Source organism: Embiotoca jacksoni, unplaced genomic scaffold, assembly GCF_022577435.1.
Source record: "Embiotoca jacksoni isolate LCO1_2020_lvr unplaced genomic scaffold, fEmbJac1.0.p SCAF_12, whole genome shotgun sequence".
In the NCBI taxonomy this organism is placed as follows: domain Eukaryota; kingdom Metazoa; phylum Chordata; class Actinopteri; family Embiotocidae; genus Embiotoca; species Embiotoca jacksoni.
The window spans coordinates 2,491,869-2,507,389 of NW_027185252.1; the positions used below are offsets into that span (position 1 = coordinate 2,491,869).

The following is a 15,521-nucleotide window of genomic DNA, read 5'->3' on the forward strand; positions in this document are numbered from 1 at the left end:
CCTTCTTCCTTGGTAACTTTTGAGAATCAAGCAATCCAATTGTATAGGCCTAAATGAGCGGTAGAATTAATAGTCAAATTATCTTTAATTACATGTAGTTTTTGCACATTTGAATAAAGACAAAGTAGGCTATCATTGAAAACCATAAGTGTTATACACAAGCTGGATAGAGCTAGCATCGTAGTTGAGTGTAATTAACATGTTGGTCAGTAGTTTGTTTTGAAGACATGTAAAAAGGTGTAGATGCAAGATTTGGCTGTTAAACTTAAATCAAAAGTAAATGTAGCTGAAACAAATTCAATCCAGAAATGTGCTAATTATGAAGTTTGGTTTACAAAATACAAAATCTACACGAGATAAATCAGACCATTTAACTGAATCATGCTGCTGTACATTTTGGACACTTGCGTATGCTCCGCATGTCCCATGTTGTTCAGTCACCTGTGTTCGTGCAGCACGTTAACCCCCTTGACTCTTCTCCTGTTGTCTAACTAGTAAAAGTTGGACCCCAAAGCGTAGTTTTCTTCCAGCTGAGCAGCTCCTGTCAGTCACCGCCCGACGGGTCAGCAATGCTCGGGGATCGTTGAGGCTCTGAGGCGTCCCGGCACGAAGACCTGCACCTAATATCACGCTTCACAAACCGGTCAATACCCGGTAGCACGGTGGGAAAAAAAAAAAGCCCAGCTCAGCCTAAATGCTCCCAGAACACTAAAGGACATACTGTCATTCACCCGGCTGCTCGCCGAGGTCAAAGCCACCAAGAACAAATCAGCCGTCATCTGTCTGGGAAATGTAAGAGCCAGTCAGCCGGCTGGCAAACCCGTCAGACATCCAAGTAAGTACGGAAACCAATTAGTCAGTCAAAGAGTCACAACTTGTAGAACTGACTTCAGATTTTAGATTTTTTTTTATGTCTGAAGTCACAAGCTGTCACAACCCACAGCTTTTTACAGCATTAGTCTGTCATGATTGTCTAATTCAGGCAACTGACAAGTCTGAATAATATCTACATTTCAAATGGCTGCTGCCTGAATCTGTTTCCACAAAGCTCATTTTCAACATTAAGAATACAATATTTTTAGTGTTTAGCTTTGGAGAGAATAAGGTTTTAAGGAAAATAGCCCAAGACATGTACAAAAATTACCCCTTTTTTTTTTTTTTAGCATGGCCATTTTTGCACCTCCGTCCAGCTATTCTAAGAATAGAAAAATAAAATAATGCAAAGTTTTTCCAGTAGGTTACATGGACAGGAATGCAAAAATGAAATAGGCAGAACAAAAAAAACATGTTAAGATTTAATGGAAATGTACAAAAATGATCATAGGATGAGTTGTACATGACCACCTCTCGAATACTTCTCTATAACAGCAATCACTGTCAAAAATACTTTTCTATAATTTATGAATGAAAGATGAGTTTTTTATGGTCTACTTGGAGTATGGTCTCCTGATTTTGCCCTATTTCTTTCATATTTTTTATTCATTTGTTTGTTTGTTTTGTGACGATCGTGTTGTGATTTTTGTTTCCTTTTTTGAAATGTTTTGGTTTTATGTTTTGCATGTCGGTTTCGTTGAGGACCCGATGGAAACGAGACGGCACATCTCAAGGGGTTATTCCTAATATCGGGGTTAATCCTAATGAAGAATTTCCGGATATAAAAGAAAAAATTCCCACAACAAACGTGATATTTCCCAAATTACAAAAAAAAAAAAAAAAAAAAAAAAAATTTTTTTAAAAGAATCTAAAGACGTTAACTGTTGAGAAGTAACCTGAATCTATTCATCTGAGGAGCTTCTGGCAGCAGCCTGAATGCCTCACTTTACAACTCTCGTTGGCATGAAATCCATCCATTGCCTCACTTGTTTCACTGTATTTTCATCAGCTTCGCCCCAACCCTCAACATCTCTTTCCTCGTAACCTAAAATGCTCACACACGATCCACGTTTCTCCACCTGTCTCCTAAGGTGGAGAAGAAGCTGAGATCGCTACACTAAGCATGTAGAAAGCTTTCACGGATGGCATTGATTTTCAAACAGAGCGGGGGTGTGAATCAGTCCCTTTCATTGATGTTTCTGAAAACTATTCATGAGGTAGATGTATGGAGGTCAGCTGAAATACAAAGAAAACAAACATTTCTTGTGGTCAATAATAACAAACAAACAAAAAAATATGACATCGATAATGAAAAGAGCCGCAATCTATGAAATGAGCTGCAGCGGACAGAGCTGCACTGAAAGCACAAGCCTTTGTGCGGTGGAGCTTTTGTTGTTTGTCATTCTGTTTCGGTGAGAGCTGCGCAATTAATTGACAAAAAAAAAGAAAAGAAAAACGAAAACGGTGCTGCTTCCAAACTGAAGAACTTTTCTGGAGAGAAATGCTTCGGGCATCCCAATAAACAATGCACGGCAGCGCTGTGCAGAGATCCCTCGTAAAAAGAACAGTCAGTATGCATGTTGTGAGACGATACTTCATTCACATTCGAGCACTGGACTCTCACCCTGTTAGCATTTTCAAACAGGGTGACAAAATAATCTGTGTATCATCATTAAAACACAACAGAAGAATATATATATATTTTTTTAAAGCTGGCATTTTGTTTTTTTTTCTGGTACAACAGAAGATTAAAGTTCCCAGAAGGTTAGCAGACATTCTCTCAATAACAAACACAGGAGTCTCCTTTTAAGGTCTTTGTTTTGACCATCAGTTTTCATCATTTCAACTTTGTGTCGAAAAAACCTGTTTGTACATTGGTTTGGAATAAAAAAAAAATAAAAATAAAAAAGAAGGGACTTAAATGGCTGTAAATGTGACTCTACCCTTGAGGTTCAGCTGCTGATGCTGTGGAGAAAGAGGCACATCAGAGACGCACGTTTTAAAATGATTTACTTCGATAAAAGATCCTCGAGAGTTAAGTATTAGTCCTCAGCATTTTATAATCACAACTTTGTGCCATTGAGTTTTTTTGAAAGCAGAAAATAATGAATACATGAATTATGATGAGCTAGTAAAAACTCATCCAACCGGAGTTGGACACCATAAATATGAGACTAAGACTCCCAGACACTCTGTTGCTGCTGTAGCTGTACATGACATAAAAGATAAAAGTATATAGACATAAAAGTTTCAGTTTAAGTTCAGTTTGAAGATTTGTCCTCAATCACTCTCCCCACAATTCTCTTTTCTGTTTTTTTTTTGTTTTTTGTTTTTTTTTTTAGACTTGAGAGGAAAATGTTCATAAATATCAATGAAAAATGTGAAACGTCCTCGTCACTGTTACACTGGAGCCCAAATCCTGTTTATTCTTGTTGGGAGGAGGGTTGTTATTCCTTAGTGTTAGACACATGACATAGTACTGCTGTGAGAAGCGTTAAAGTATGTCACAGTTTTAATTGGCAATGTCAAAAATCTCAGTTGACCTAAAGAGAAACGTGTCTGTAACCTAGATTATGATTGTGGCAAGAGAAAGAGAAACTTTTCTCACTAAAAATATAGACAACAAACATATCGCAAGCTCTTATCGCACACAAAATACTTCCACGTTTAGGTTTGACAGAGAATAATTCTCTGAATCTATTGTCAACCTATTCGCCAGGTTTTAAACATCCATTTAAGAGTCTTTTGACCAAAACCCAAAGCCCTACACAGCCTGCAGCAGGTGTTGTGAATATAAAGTAGAGTGGGAGTGCATCAGTCATTGGCTGGCTTCATTTGGTATGCAAAATAAAAATGAGTTATACAAAACGAGGCCTGGCAGGAGGCTGCACGGGGGCTCCGGTACAGCTACAGAGCAAAGCCACAAAGTCAAAGCAAAAACAGGCTTTAATTTACCAAAATAAAACACACAATGTCAAAGCAAAGTCAGTGCATTTTACTGAAAGACAAATCACATGAGTTCATCAGCTATTTGAGTGGTCAACAGTGTAATTCACCACAAAATAAACAAAGTCAAATCTAAATTCACCACACAATAAAACTTACATTTCTCCTGCAGAATTCTGTTTCTACTCAAACTGATTTGCTATTTCCTGCAGAATATTTTCTAAAACTAGCTCAAATCTTCCAACAGTTAAAAGTATGTTAAATTATGCACACTCAGAGTAATAATCAGTATCTACCTGGCCACATGAACACGGCATGGTGCCCACTTACAGTACAGCCAAGAATTTGGTCGTGAGTCTGCAAAGAAATGACATCATGCTGCAAAACGTGGTTGAAACTGCGTTTTAACTCTCCTGACAGAGAAACACTGCTGCATGTACTTTTGTTATTAGCAGGTCTTGAGCTGCATGAGAGCATGAAGTAACTCCACTTGCATTTCTGAAGAGATGATCCTCTTTATAACTCGTTGAGGCAAATTCTGAAGCGATCAGTTTATGAGCTGCAAAGATGTTTCACTAAAAAAAACATCTGAGAACTTCGTTAATATCCTCTGAAGACGATCAACGTATCGATTGAATTTCGAGGCAACTCATCCGATCGCTACGGAGACATTTCGAAATCAAAGGGCCGGACCGACCGACGGACCGAGCTCCATCCACGGAGCCACGCTGGCCACGCCAGCGTAATAGCTGCAGGGTGTTAGCTTGTCACGTTTACCGTACAGCAGGGTGCTGTTATATTCTTTGATGAAGATTAAAATGTCAGACATAAACCCACATAGCACATCATTGAAAATGATATGAATGCACCGGATGTTTTTTTTTTTACCGCCACATCCGTATTTCGGCTGTGAATCCTGTCGATGACAAACAGGATTGCACTGCTTACAAATGCCATGTAAATGTTACCCATGGAAATATTTACTATCAGCTCGGGCGTGAAAAAAAAAAAAAAAAAACACCACCGCTGTAGTTTGCAGAGCAGAAAACCTTTTGAAATGTTAATAATCCAGGCAAATGTAGGCAGAGATGAACACAATATTAGCATACTGTATGATAGGTGCAATTTACTTTAGACACACAAAACACACAAGGTGTGTTATTGTTACGCCCGGGGATGAGAGAGAGAGAGAGAGAGAGTGCTCCCTGACACCCTCTAAAACATTTAAAAACAAAACCTTTCCATTACGGCGCAGGCAGCTTTAGTTGGTATCTCGGCCCCCCCCCCCCTCTCCGCTCTCAGCCCGTCCTCATTCATATGCCGCCTGCCTACCCTGCTCCTGAAAAGCCTCTCTTAACATCCCTGTGTGGCTGCATGGTAAAACATCGTGGCAGATTAAACAAGCGCCGAGACGTGATCCAGGAGCAGTTACACGCCAACTGCGATGATGCCGATAAAGGCCGCGGTGTAAATCTACGGCTTCACTCGGCAGAAGTGAGAGATTTACACGGTATTCACATCAGAGCGTGAAAACCCAATTTAGAGAGAGAAATTACTTCTCTCACCTCCCTCATTGTGTGTCGGTTTTAAATGGCAGATGACTGTAGAGCGATGTCAGACTCTTCAAACTTTGTATTTCATGACAGAAGTTGAATGGGAGTCTATGGAGCTGTAGCCTTTTTGGAGTCACCCCCGCCCTCCCCCCACCCACCCAGTGGCCCTCGGTGGTATTGCAGTTTAAGGCACATTGATCTCATTTTTCAGACCTGGAAGCTCGGTCCACTTTTATATACAGACTTTCTGATGTAGACCCATACATTTTACGGTATCATGTTTCGGATTTCTTGTCTGTCTTTTAGTCTTTCTTTCGGTGTGGTTGTTGTGTTTCCTGTTTTATTTTGAAGTTCTTGCCTGTCCTTTCATTTCACTTCCTGCTCTCGTGTGTTTCCTGCCCATTGATCTTCCTCAGCTGTGTCCAATTTGTCATCTCTTATTGACCTCACCTGTTTCCACTTAACCATCGGCCTCCTCCGTTTTATACCCCTTCTTGTTTTCCTTCCTTCTGTGTCAGTCTCTGTTTGCCTGTCCGGTCCCGTTTCTCAGCGTCACTGTCATTTTGTAAGTTTTGAATCCTTTCCCAGCTCCTCATTCTGTTTCCTAGAAAAAGTTTTAGTTGTGTAATTCCTCTTTTGTGTTCTTTTGGATTCAGCCCCAGATGGCTCGCTGTGTTTTTGTTTCCCCTTTTGGATATCTCACTCTTTCTTTTTTTATTATAAAAAAGATGGAGGGCGTTTGGTGTAGTGCGTTTGGGTCCTCTCTCTTCCTTTGAACAAATATTGACACTCAGGATGTGTTTCTGATGATTTAAAGGTGTCTGAAAGGATGTCAGAATGAAGGAGTCACACAGGAGATGGATAAGAAGGCTTAATAGAAACCCATCCAATCGTGATTTCCATGGGACTTGTACAAAAGGATGTATATTTGTAGATTTACTTCAACACTATCATGAAGGCTTCGAGCCTAAATGTCATTTAAAAAAAGCTTTGTATTATTTTCTGAATTTGTACTTTGGCTTTTTCTTTCTTGTATGCCAATAAAGCCATTTGACTTATTTGAAAATTAAGAAAATGTAACTCCTAGATTTTAAATTGTAGCTTTCAGTGATGAATTGTACTGAACACTCAAATTTCACCATTGAAAGGGCTGAGACTTTCCCATCGACTATTTTGCGAAAACACCCACATTTGCTTCGAAGGCTAAATGGTTAGGTCTATAAATGCCTAGAGCAGCTTCAGAGCAAATAAACAGCACGTTTTTATATATGCTGTATTACATTTAGGGTATTCAAACATCATCATATTATTAAAATCAAGTAATATCCCTCATGGAGTCATTAATGTTGTCAAACCAAAAGCAGTGTTGTCTGCACTCCTGAAAAGGTTCATCATTACCCGAGAGGGCTGCTGGGCAAAAATCTTTTTATTCGTGATGCACTTTCCACTTGGAGAAAGGACCTGAAATCATCAGAGGTCGTTCCTCCAAATGAATTCAAGTCAGACTTAAAAAAAACTGGAAAAATGGCACGATTGGTGAGCACTTTAGTTTATGTGGATGCTTTTGGAAACACGCATCTTAACTGCTTTATGTTTTGTGCTTTGACAGTGTCCGAACTTATTTATGTCGTCTGCATTGTATTCATCGCCACAACTATAGATTTTTATTCAGCTTTCTGGGCCAGGTCAAATTTCAATTACTTTTACCTGCTACATAAAATAATATCACTAGATTTCTTGATCAAAATGAGCTAAAAAAAAATCATGTTTTTTTTCTAATAAAACTTGTAATTAATTGTTGAATAATCATTTAGGTCGCTGTATCCTCAGTGAGGGGGCTACTGTAGTTGACTTACTGTCCCTGAGGGTGCAGGGAATCCCCTCCCTGACCGCCGGACCTGAACCGCTATATTACATGAAGACAAACAGACTGTGATCAGCAGCCCGGAGCCTAATGGGACCCCAGATGACTCTTTCTTAAACCTTGTCGGAGCACAATAGCGTAGCCTGCAGGGATTTTTTTTTCTGCTAAAGGATTCTAGCAGACCAGGAGGTCTTGAAGCCCTTTTAATGACTAAAGTACTTTGCACTCGAGCTGTGACAGCAGTGAAAGCTCTCTCACTCTCTCTTTCCTTCTCCCACCCTCCCTCTCCCTCCCTCTCTCCCTCCCTCCCTTCTTTCCCCATCACTCTGCAGAGTGCAGCCGAACAGAAAGCAGCCTCTGCGTCTCATGCCATCTCCGCGGAGCCAGGCGGAGGTCGGTGAGCGCTGCGGACGCAGGAGTGCAAAATTCGTCAGGGATCTGGACAGTGTGAAAGTGTGGAAACGACAGGAGTGGAGAGGAGAGGCAGACCGTCTCCCTCCTTCACTCGCTGGGCTTTTCTGCAGCATCCTTTCACTTCATTATGGATCTCTGGTGTAAAAAAGTCTGGGGAATATTTGCACAGGTCACCCTGATACTCTGCAGCTCGTACGGGGCAGCAAAAGCAGGTGAGTTCTCCAGTTTACATTCACTTCAAATGTCTCACAAGATGAAGCTGATTTTCCTTCTGCTGCGAGTTGAAGTGTAGTTTATATTATTCTGTCTTTTATTTCTAATGCAAATTTGTGTTTTTTGGTTGTTTTTTTTTTAAAGCCTCTGGATTTTGGGAACTTGCAGAGCAATATCTTTTCATTGATTTGGTTTCATACATAACTTCGTGCACTGACTTCCACTGGACTGTGGGCAGTTGGAGGCAGTGTACAAAGTATGTGATTGAGAAATATTTCCCTCTCCTGCAGCTTATTAAGTATTTACCACTGAGCAAGGCACTCAGTCCCCACCTGCTCCAATGGAGCTGCGTACAATTTGGAAAGTGTGGCAGCATGACTGTGAAGCGGGTCATAATTCTTATCAAACAAGGCTTTTGTTTTCTTTTTGTATTCTCAGAGGTTTTGATGCTGATATAAGTGAGCAAATGTCTCTCAGAAAGAAAGAAGCATGAGGAGAATAGACAGTTTGGGCTTGTCTGGTTTACTTAATTTAAAAGCAATATTCAGACTAAAATAATGTATTTTTTAATGTTATCTTACTCTTTTTTTTCCGCCTGCCTGATTTTTCTTCAGATTCTTTGTTAGTATGATGTTTTAAGGCCATGGGAACATGTTTACGTTTCAAAATATATATATTTCTCTCCTTTACTGGTTTTAAATAATTTCATGTGTGCACAGTATAAAAGTTTGGATGCAAAAATAATATGTCCAGCCCGTGCATGCTTATGAAAGACACCAATAGTTAAAAAAAAGAAAGAAAAGAAACTACACCGTGCATTTCAACTGATTCTAAACAAATAAACCATCATAATGAGGCCTAAAGCACCAAAGCAGGCCTGGATTTCGATCAGACACTTTTGAAATAGAATCCTATTTCTAAATTGATTGGTGGCGACTTGGCATAGCATGGCTCGATACATGCAGTTACCAAAAAGAAAAGGCATCCCAAAAAGCTTGGGTCACATAAGCTTATTACAGCACTTGGATCCTGATCACACACTCTGCCGATGGAAATGTCAAAAGAGGGATCAGTTCACGTAGGAGCTGTTTGCAAACCCAGAGGAAGAAAGTATGTCGGAGAGTAAATTTCTGTCCTGGGGCGAAAGCTGTATTAAATTATATTTTGAGTCAACATGCCTGAGCAAATAAGATTTATTAAACAGTTTTAGGAAACCAAATACCGCAGAGGGATTCAGTGGGGGCAGAGCTGGACAGACAGATGAATGGTAGATATTACCATGTCAGGTTTATATTCCCCTTGACAGACAGCAGCCACTGGAGGGAGACTACGCTGACATTATGGGCTTTGAAAGAGTGAAATATAAAGCAGATAAAGACATTTCTTTGCCCCCGGGGGAAATGGTTAGGACTCAGCCGAGTGCATCAGAAACTATAACCGGGAGAAAAGAGACTGCGGCCGTCTCTCTCAAATCGATAAGTTGTGCTTGCAAAACCCATTTCTGCCCTCTTAGAAAGCAAACACACAGTACATCATCCACTTAATAATCTCCAACGCACAGACCTCTCTCATTTTTTTTGACTTTGTGTTAGTGCTGAGCCAGTGCCACCGGCAAGGTCTGACTCCAGCTATTAGTCAGAGAGCACAAACAGGGGCCTCACTGAGGGGCGGGGGGGACGGGAAGTTGAAAGAAGTCATCATCAGTGTTCAAAGATGTTGTCACTTGTGAATTTGCAGCAATTAAGTTGCGTCTTTGACACACAAAAGAGGTTTAAGAGATCTTTCTCTCTCTTTCTGTCTGTAGTATTTCACCATCGCTGTCTCCTCTCAGCTGATAAGAGTCACTGAAGTGTTTGTTTTTAATCGCAGCCTGATGACAGATAATACCACTGCTTCCCTATTCTGTGTGTGTGTGTGCGTGTGTGCGCGCGCGCACGTGCGAGCATATCCACGTGTTATCAGTGTGCTTGTGTGTGGAGTGTGCGCTTTCCTCATAGGAAATGAATGTGAACCCGACAACAGGGACAGTAAAGGCGTATCTGTGTACATGGTGACCTAAGTGTGTGGGGTTTATTTCCGCCTGTGTGTACGCAAGTGGCAAATGAATGAATCCCACAGAGAGGTTCAAAATAATGTCAGGAGGTGAAGAGGCGATTTAAAAATAAATAAATAAAAAAAGCAGATGAAACAATGCACTCCTCTTAAAAAAAACAAAACCCAGCTGTGAAGGTCATCCGCGCACGTAGATGAATTCGACTCGTATTCACATTTGTTTGACCTTTGGTTGCCGTAGTAACCATGATGGGAGCAAAAGAGGAAGTAAGGTGACGTATTATAAAAAGTGTCAAACTTATGTCACGTACACACTCTAACAAACGTATTAATTTGAACCCAAACTGTGATCTTCTCCTAAACCAAACTGCAACCATTTCATAGCTACATGTTTATAATTGTTACTATGACAACACGTGTCCGGTACACCTGTCGGTGGTACTCTCCAGCGGTCGTGTATGTGGCTTTGACAAATGATGTATTCTTGTCTAGTGTGTACGTGTTTGGCCTCGGAGGGCGTTGCAAAACTAAACTTCGTGAGTCATTGGAACTAAACTTCTTTGTTGTTTCAGTATGATTTCCTTGTCTTCCTTCAGATTAGCTATATTTGTCTTTCTCCCTCAAAGCCTCTTCAGAGGTGGTGGTTGTTGGCTGATGACGGATGCTGAGCTGTAGAGTGTGGCGTGTTTTGTTATTCAAGAAAAAAACGGGGAAAAAACTAAATCACGACCGTATGTTTTGTATCAAACAAAGTTGTGACCATGTTACGTTTTTTTATTAACATCTTGCAGAAACAGTGCTATTGAACACCTTTGGCAAGCTGCAGATACATAGACACTGATCATATCAGGAATATGTTCACTACAAAGTATTATTTTCCACCAAAACGTCCAGTCTTGCTGTGTAAAATCCTCTTGAAGTGACAATATTAATAATTAACTATTTTTAAGTTGTAGTTTAAAGTTGTTGTTTAGGATTTCATTGCTTTGGTTCAGATTAGGGAAAATCAATAGTGATTTGAGACTACAACTCATTTCCAGGATTACAAAAATGAAAAACTTGAGGTTATTTACAATTGATTAGGCCAATACAATGACTTTGTTTAAAGGAATTGCAGCTAAAATTTAATAAGAATAAGATACACGTTCATCTCATGGAGGGAAGTTTAAGTGTCGTAGCGTTGACGTATAAAAAAACTAGGACACATAATGTCGGCCGAGAAAGCCAGTTTACATGAGAATAGAGTTTAAACAAACACACTTTTCAACATGAAACGACCTCTTGTCTCTCTAATCCTTTCCTGAAGAGATTTACTTTACTCACTTCTCATGAATGGAGCGTGATTACTTGAAAAGCCAATCACGCTGTCTTATTGTGACATCATTATGTCTCATCTACGAGAAATCTTTCAGCAGCTCCAGCAGCTGTGTCACTCAGCAGCGTGATGCATGCGTCTATTAGGAAGCAACAAATCATCACACCGTCACATCATTACCTTCATTCCCTTATTATTGACTTCAGCACGTGCCCGAGCTGACAGGTTTCATGTCTCGCTCTGCTTCCTGTCAATCAGCTCGACAAAGGAAGAAATAGAAATCTCAACAAGGACACACAAAAAAAAAAAAAAAAAAATCCGATTTAGTTTATTTCCAACTTGTATTTTTACCTGCAATGAAGGTAAACCACAGACAGGAAGCTGCTTCCTGCTGGACATGTGATGTTTCCCTCCGGTTTGGTCATCCAGGTGATAATCAGTGATGATGCAGATTAATAATTGGTTCATCAGACTGTGAGGATTTTGATGTGCGAGGTCAGTAAATGTGTTCTCTCACAGCTGGTTTCTTCCAATAAATAAACCAATTCACTGTGCCATATCGGAGTGTAATGTTCTTCAGTGTCCTCAGATGAACGTAAACCCGTGAATATGCTCTAATTAGTCTGAATGTGTTGTTTGCGTCTGTGCAAAAAAAAATAAAACACTGCCCTCGCCGCGATGAATGATTCATGAGACGCCGGGGTTCGTTGGCAGCGGAGATGGGAAAAGTGAGAGGAAGCCGAGGAGAACCTCCGCGTCATATTTCTTCTTTAGTGTCATTTAGGAAAATGTGCGTTTCGGAGAAATGGTGGGAGCCACGAACGTGAGCCGACGAACTCAAGGCCGCGTTACAGGCAGCGGGGGTTAAGTCGGAGCTGTCGGTCGGGGATCTAGATTTATTAACCCGCAGACAAGTAGTTAAGTGATAAAACTGACAAGAGGCCTGCGGTCAGAGTTTGTCGCGCACTGATATGTGCTCAAGGCCGGCGCTCCTGAATCTCTGGCCCCCCACTAAACACACACTCATTCATCACTCGGTCCTGTCATCATCTTAGATGACTTGTCTTTGGTCCAAGAATCTGTCAAACACCGCTGAGGTCAGTGTGCTCTGTCACGGCGTCGTAGTGGGTCCTCATCTGTAGTAGAGAGACTTCACTTCATCTGGAAGGAGTCCAACCATGTGACGGCCCTCCCATTGTTTTGTGAACTGCTGTTTTAAAGACACTAATCTGTCATTTTGGTCGTCGCCATCTAGTGTTTTTTTTAGAGTCAGATGTGACGGATATTTAGACGAGCCGCGGTTCAGCGAGTGGTGGATCGTACTGAGACTCCCGAGAACACGAGGGTGGATCCGAAAGTTCAGGGACTGATGTGCGCTCTCTGCTCAAGTTATATGTGAGTGAAGAATTGCCAATTCAACCGGACCACTGCTCACAAAAACATATGCAACTCTGGTGCTGATTTTTTACTGACGAAGATTAAAGCTTTGTTGTTCTCCCTGCACGTCGTGATGCTGGAAACCTGACTGCACCCCAACCATGTCAATCAAACAGGGCACGCCCCCCCCCCAAAAAAAAAAAAAAAAAAAAAAAAAAAACCAACAAAAAAAACATACCTCTTTTTTTAAGATCTAATATCTAATCAATGATCAAAAGGAGTGAATTTTAGTTCATGTTCAAGGTCTAATTAGCTGATGTTAAACCCAAACTGAAGCGAAACTTTAAAATGACTAAAGTCATAGATAAATCATTGCTACAGCAAATTCCTCCATTAGAGTAAGGTGAAGGTGAGGATGATGATGGCTGCTGCCTCTGAAGAAGCTAATGATGTTATTAAAGATGACAGGGGAAAAAAGGGGAAGAACAAGAAGGATGACAAGGATGATTTTTAAAGAGGATGTTGTCGTGATAATAATAATTATGACGATCGAGAGGGAGATAAAGACAATAATTAAGAAGAAAAATGTGATAATTTCTCATTAGTTACGCATGCATGTCTCTACGCTTGTTTCTTCATGAAAATAGAACCAATAACTCTTCAGTTACACACAAACCTTTCAACAGTACTTCTAAACCCTCCCAGAAAATCAATTATACCATAACTGTGTATTCATTTTGATTAATGAACATATCTTCCCAGCTTCTTACTGTATATTGCTAACCTGTCATTTATTGCCACTCCCCTGAGTGTCATATATTAACTTCACGTAGCTCAAACGGATGCTGCCGTCGCTAACATACATATTTAAATAAAGGACAGAGCCAGTGCGGTGCATTAGGAATTCGGGGAATGACTTCAGTGGATGTTTTATCGTCTCTGCGGTCCTTCGGACTGTAAATCGCCATCTGTTCCCTCTAACACACACCGGCCCGCCACAAGGGAGACTGTAATGAGATCAGATGCAGAGTGTCGGTAAATGCGAGCGCAGTCCAAATGTCATCGCTCTTAAAAGACGGTAGCTGACATTGAACACCGCAGGACAAAGCCAAAACTTTAAGATGAAATGGAGACAAAGTGTCTCGCAAGCATTTTAATGGCTCAGTTAATGAGGTGGAAGAGACGGCACAGAAAGAGGAGATTGTATACACCTTTCAGCTCCACCGGACCGTTTCAGAAACTTTCTCCCTCTTCACCTCGTTTTTATGGTACTTCAGCTCAGGGTCAGTTTCAGAACAGTGGCTCTGCAGCTGGCAGAGATTCAAAGACAAATCAACACAGCACAGCCGAGTAAAACTCCTACCGGTACGTTTTTATATGTACAAAATAATTAGCTGGTGTCTGTGAAATCATGACTCATCTCATATTTATTTTTTTTTTTTTTCTCCAATTTCCATCGCATACCGATCCCTCTGAGGAGCAAACATCAGAGGATTGTTTGTAATAATAAAATCTGTCAAAACACAGACAGCCATGGTTGCAAATGCACTCACTTAGATGAGTATCAAAGGTTCCCCTCCTACACTGAAATATGGAGAAAAATATTAATTTATATCGCGCATTAGATGAAAAAAACCCACGTTTTGATTTAAAAGCTTATTCAATTAAATGTAGTGAAAAGTTCCTGTGTCAGATTTCCCAAATCTTTTATATTATAATGTGCCACCAAAAATAGTAAACTACTTCATAACCATAACAAGGAAAGTATCTGAGCTTTTGTCATTGAATCCATGTAAGATGTAAATCTCGAGTTTTGCATGAACAAATCTGCATCTTTACAAAAATGTTATGCTGACCTCAAACAAACTGTGACACAAACTATAGCAGGAATGTTTCATAACAGCTTGTGCAACGTCTGTCCATGAATATTAGAAATAAGTTTGTTCCGTGTTGATTTGTACTTGTCAACATACGAATGCTGTTATTATGATAATTCTGTTTATATTTCGGTGGAACAACGTACTAGAATTTGAATTTGGTTATAGTCATTGTAATGTGGAAATTCAAGTTACAGTGTGTGTGCAGTGATTGAGGGGAAGAAGTTAGAACTTGAGGACGAAAATTGATTTTTGAATTAAGACAACAAGGACAGGGTGTTTTTTATTATTACTATTATCGACCGTTGAAGTCAAAACTATCAATCTGCTCGTCAGCTAGAGAATTTTGAAGACTAAGTTTGAGATAACGTTACAGTTTGTGAAGTAATTTAGACATGATTTCTAATAAATATCACCGTGATCTGTTCAGTCATTAGTTTCTTTTTGTCACATGCTTATCCTTAAGGAAACCAACCGTCCACTGTTCGGGATTGTAACACACTTACAGAACTTTACTGAAGGTTTTTAAGAGCATGTTGCAGCAGAGGACACTGGATTTTAAAAAGGGGTCTGTGCTTCAAACGGAGTCTGTGTTCAGTCCCCTGCGTGAGCACACTTCTTTTGAAAATGTGTCTGCGTGTCCTACTTGAAGCCCCGCCAACTCCGGGAGTGCTGATCAGTCGCTGCCGCCTGTGCACTCATCTCTTTGTGAATCTGGGAAATCAATAGAGTAAGACAAAAGAAATAGATGCTGATTTATCGGTGTGGAACTTTTCAGCTGGTGATCACATTTTAACAACTGAAACGTGAAGTCGCGATGAAGGATGAAATGCTGTGAAATGATACGTGACACACACACACACACACACAGTCAGTCCATCTTTGAAGAGGTCATGTGAGTCGAACAAAACCTGGATGGTACAGTGCTGCGTAAATTATTTTTTAAATGTTTGCCTTGAGGTTGTTTTCTGAGATGTGAAACATGTTTGCCCAAATGACAAAGACAATAAAACATCCTGCTGTGAATTTTTTATTTC

At 40.3% G+C, this 15,521-nt stretch overlaps 1 protein-coding gene across 1 annotated transcript in view; it reads left to right on the forward strand.

Moving 5' to 3' along the window:
• LOC138195122 (contactin-associated protein-like 4) overlaps positions 1 to 15,521 on the forward strand; it is an 86,917-nt gene that overhangs the window by 16,705 nt on the left and 54,691 nt on the right. Inside the window, exon 3 of the mRNA XM_069144208.1 lies at positions 7,569 to 7,862. Coding sequence (XP_069000309.1) covers positions 7,778 to 7,862 — 85 coding nt within the window. The 5' untranslated portion in view covers positions 7,569 to 7,777. The remainder of the gene's footprint in view (positions 1 to 7,568; positions 7,863 to 15,521) is intronic.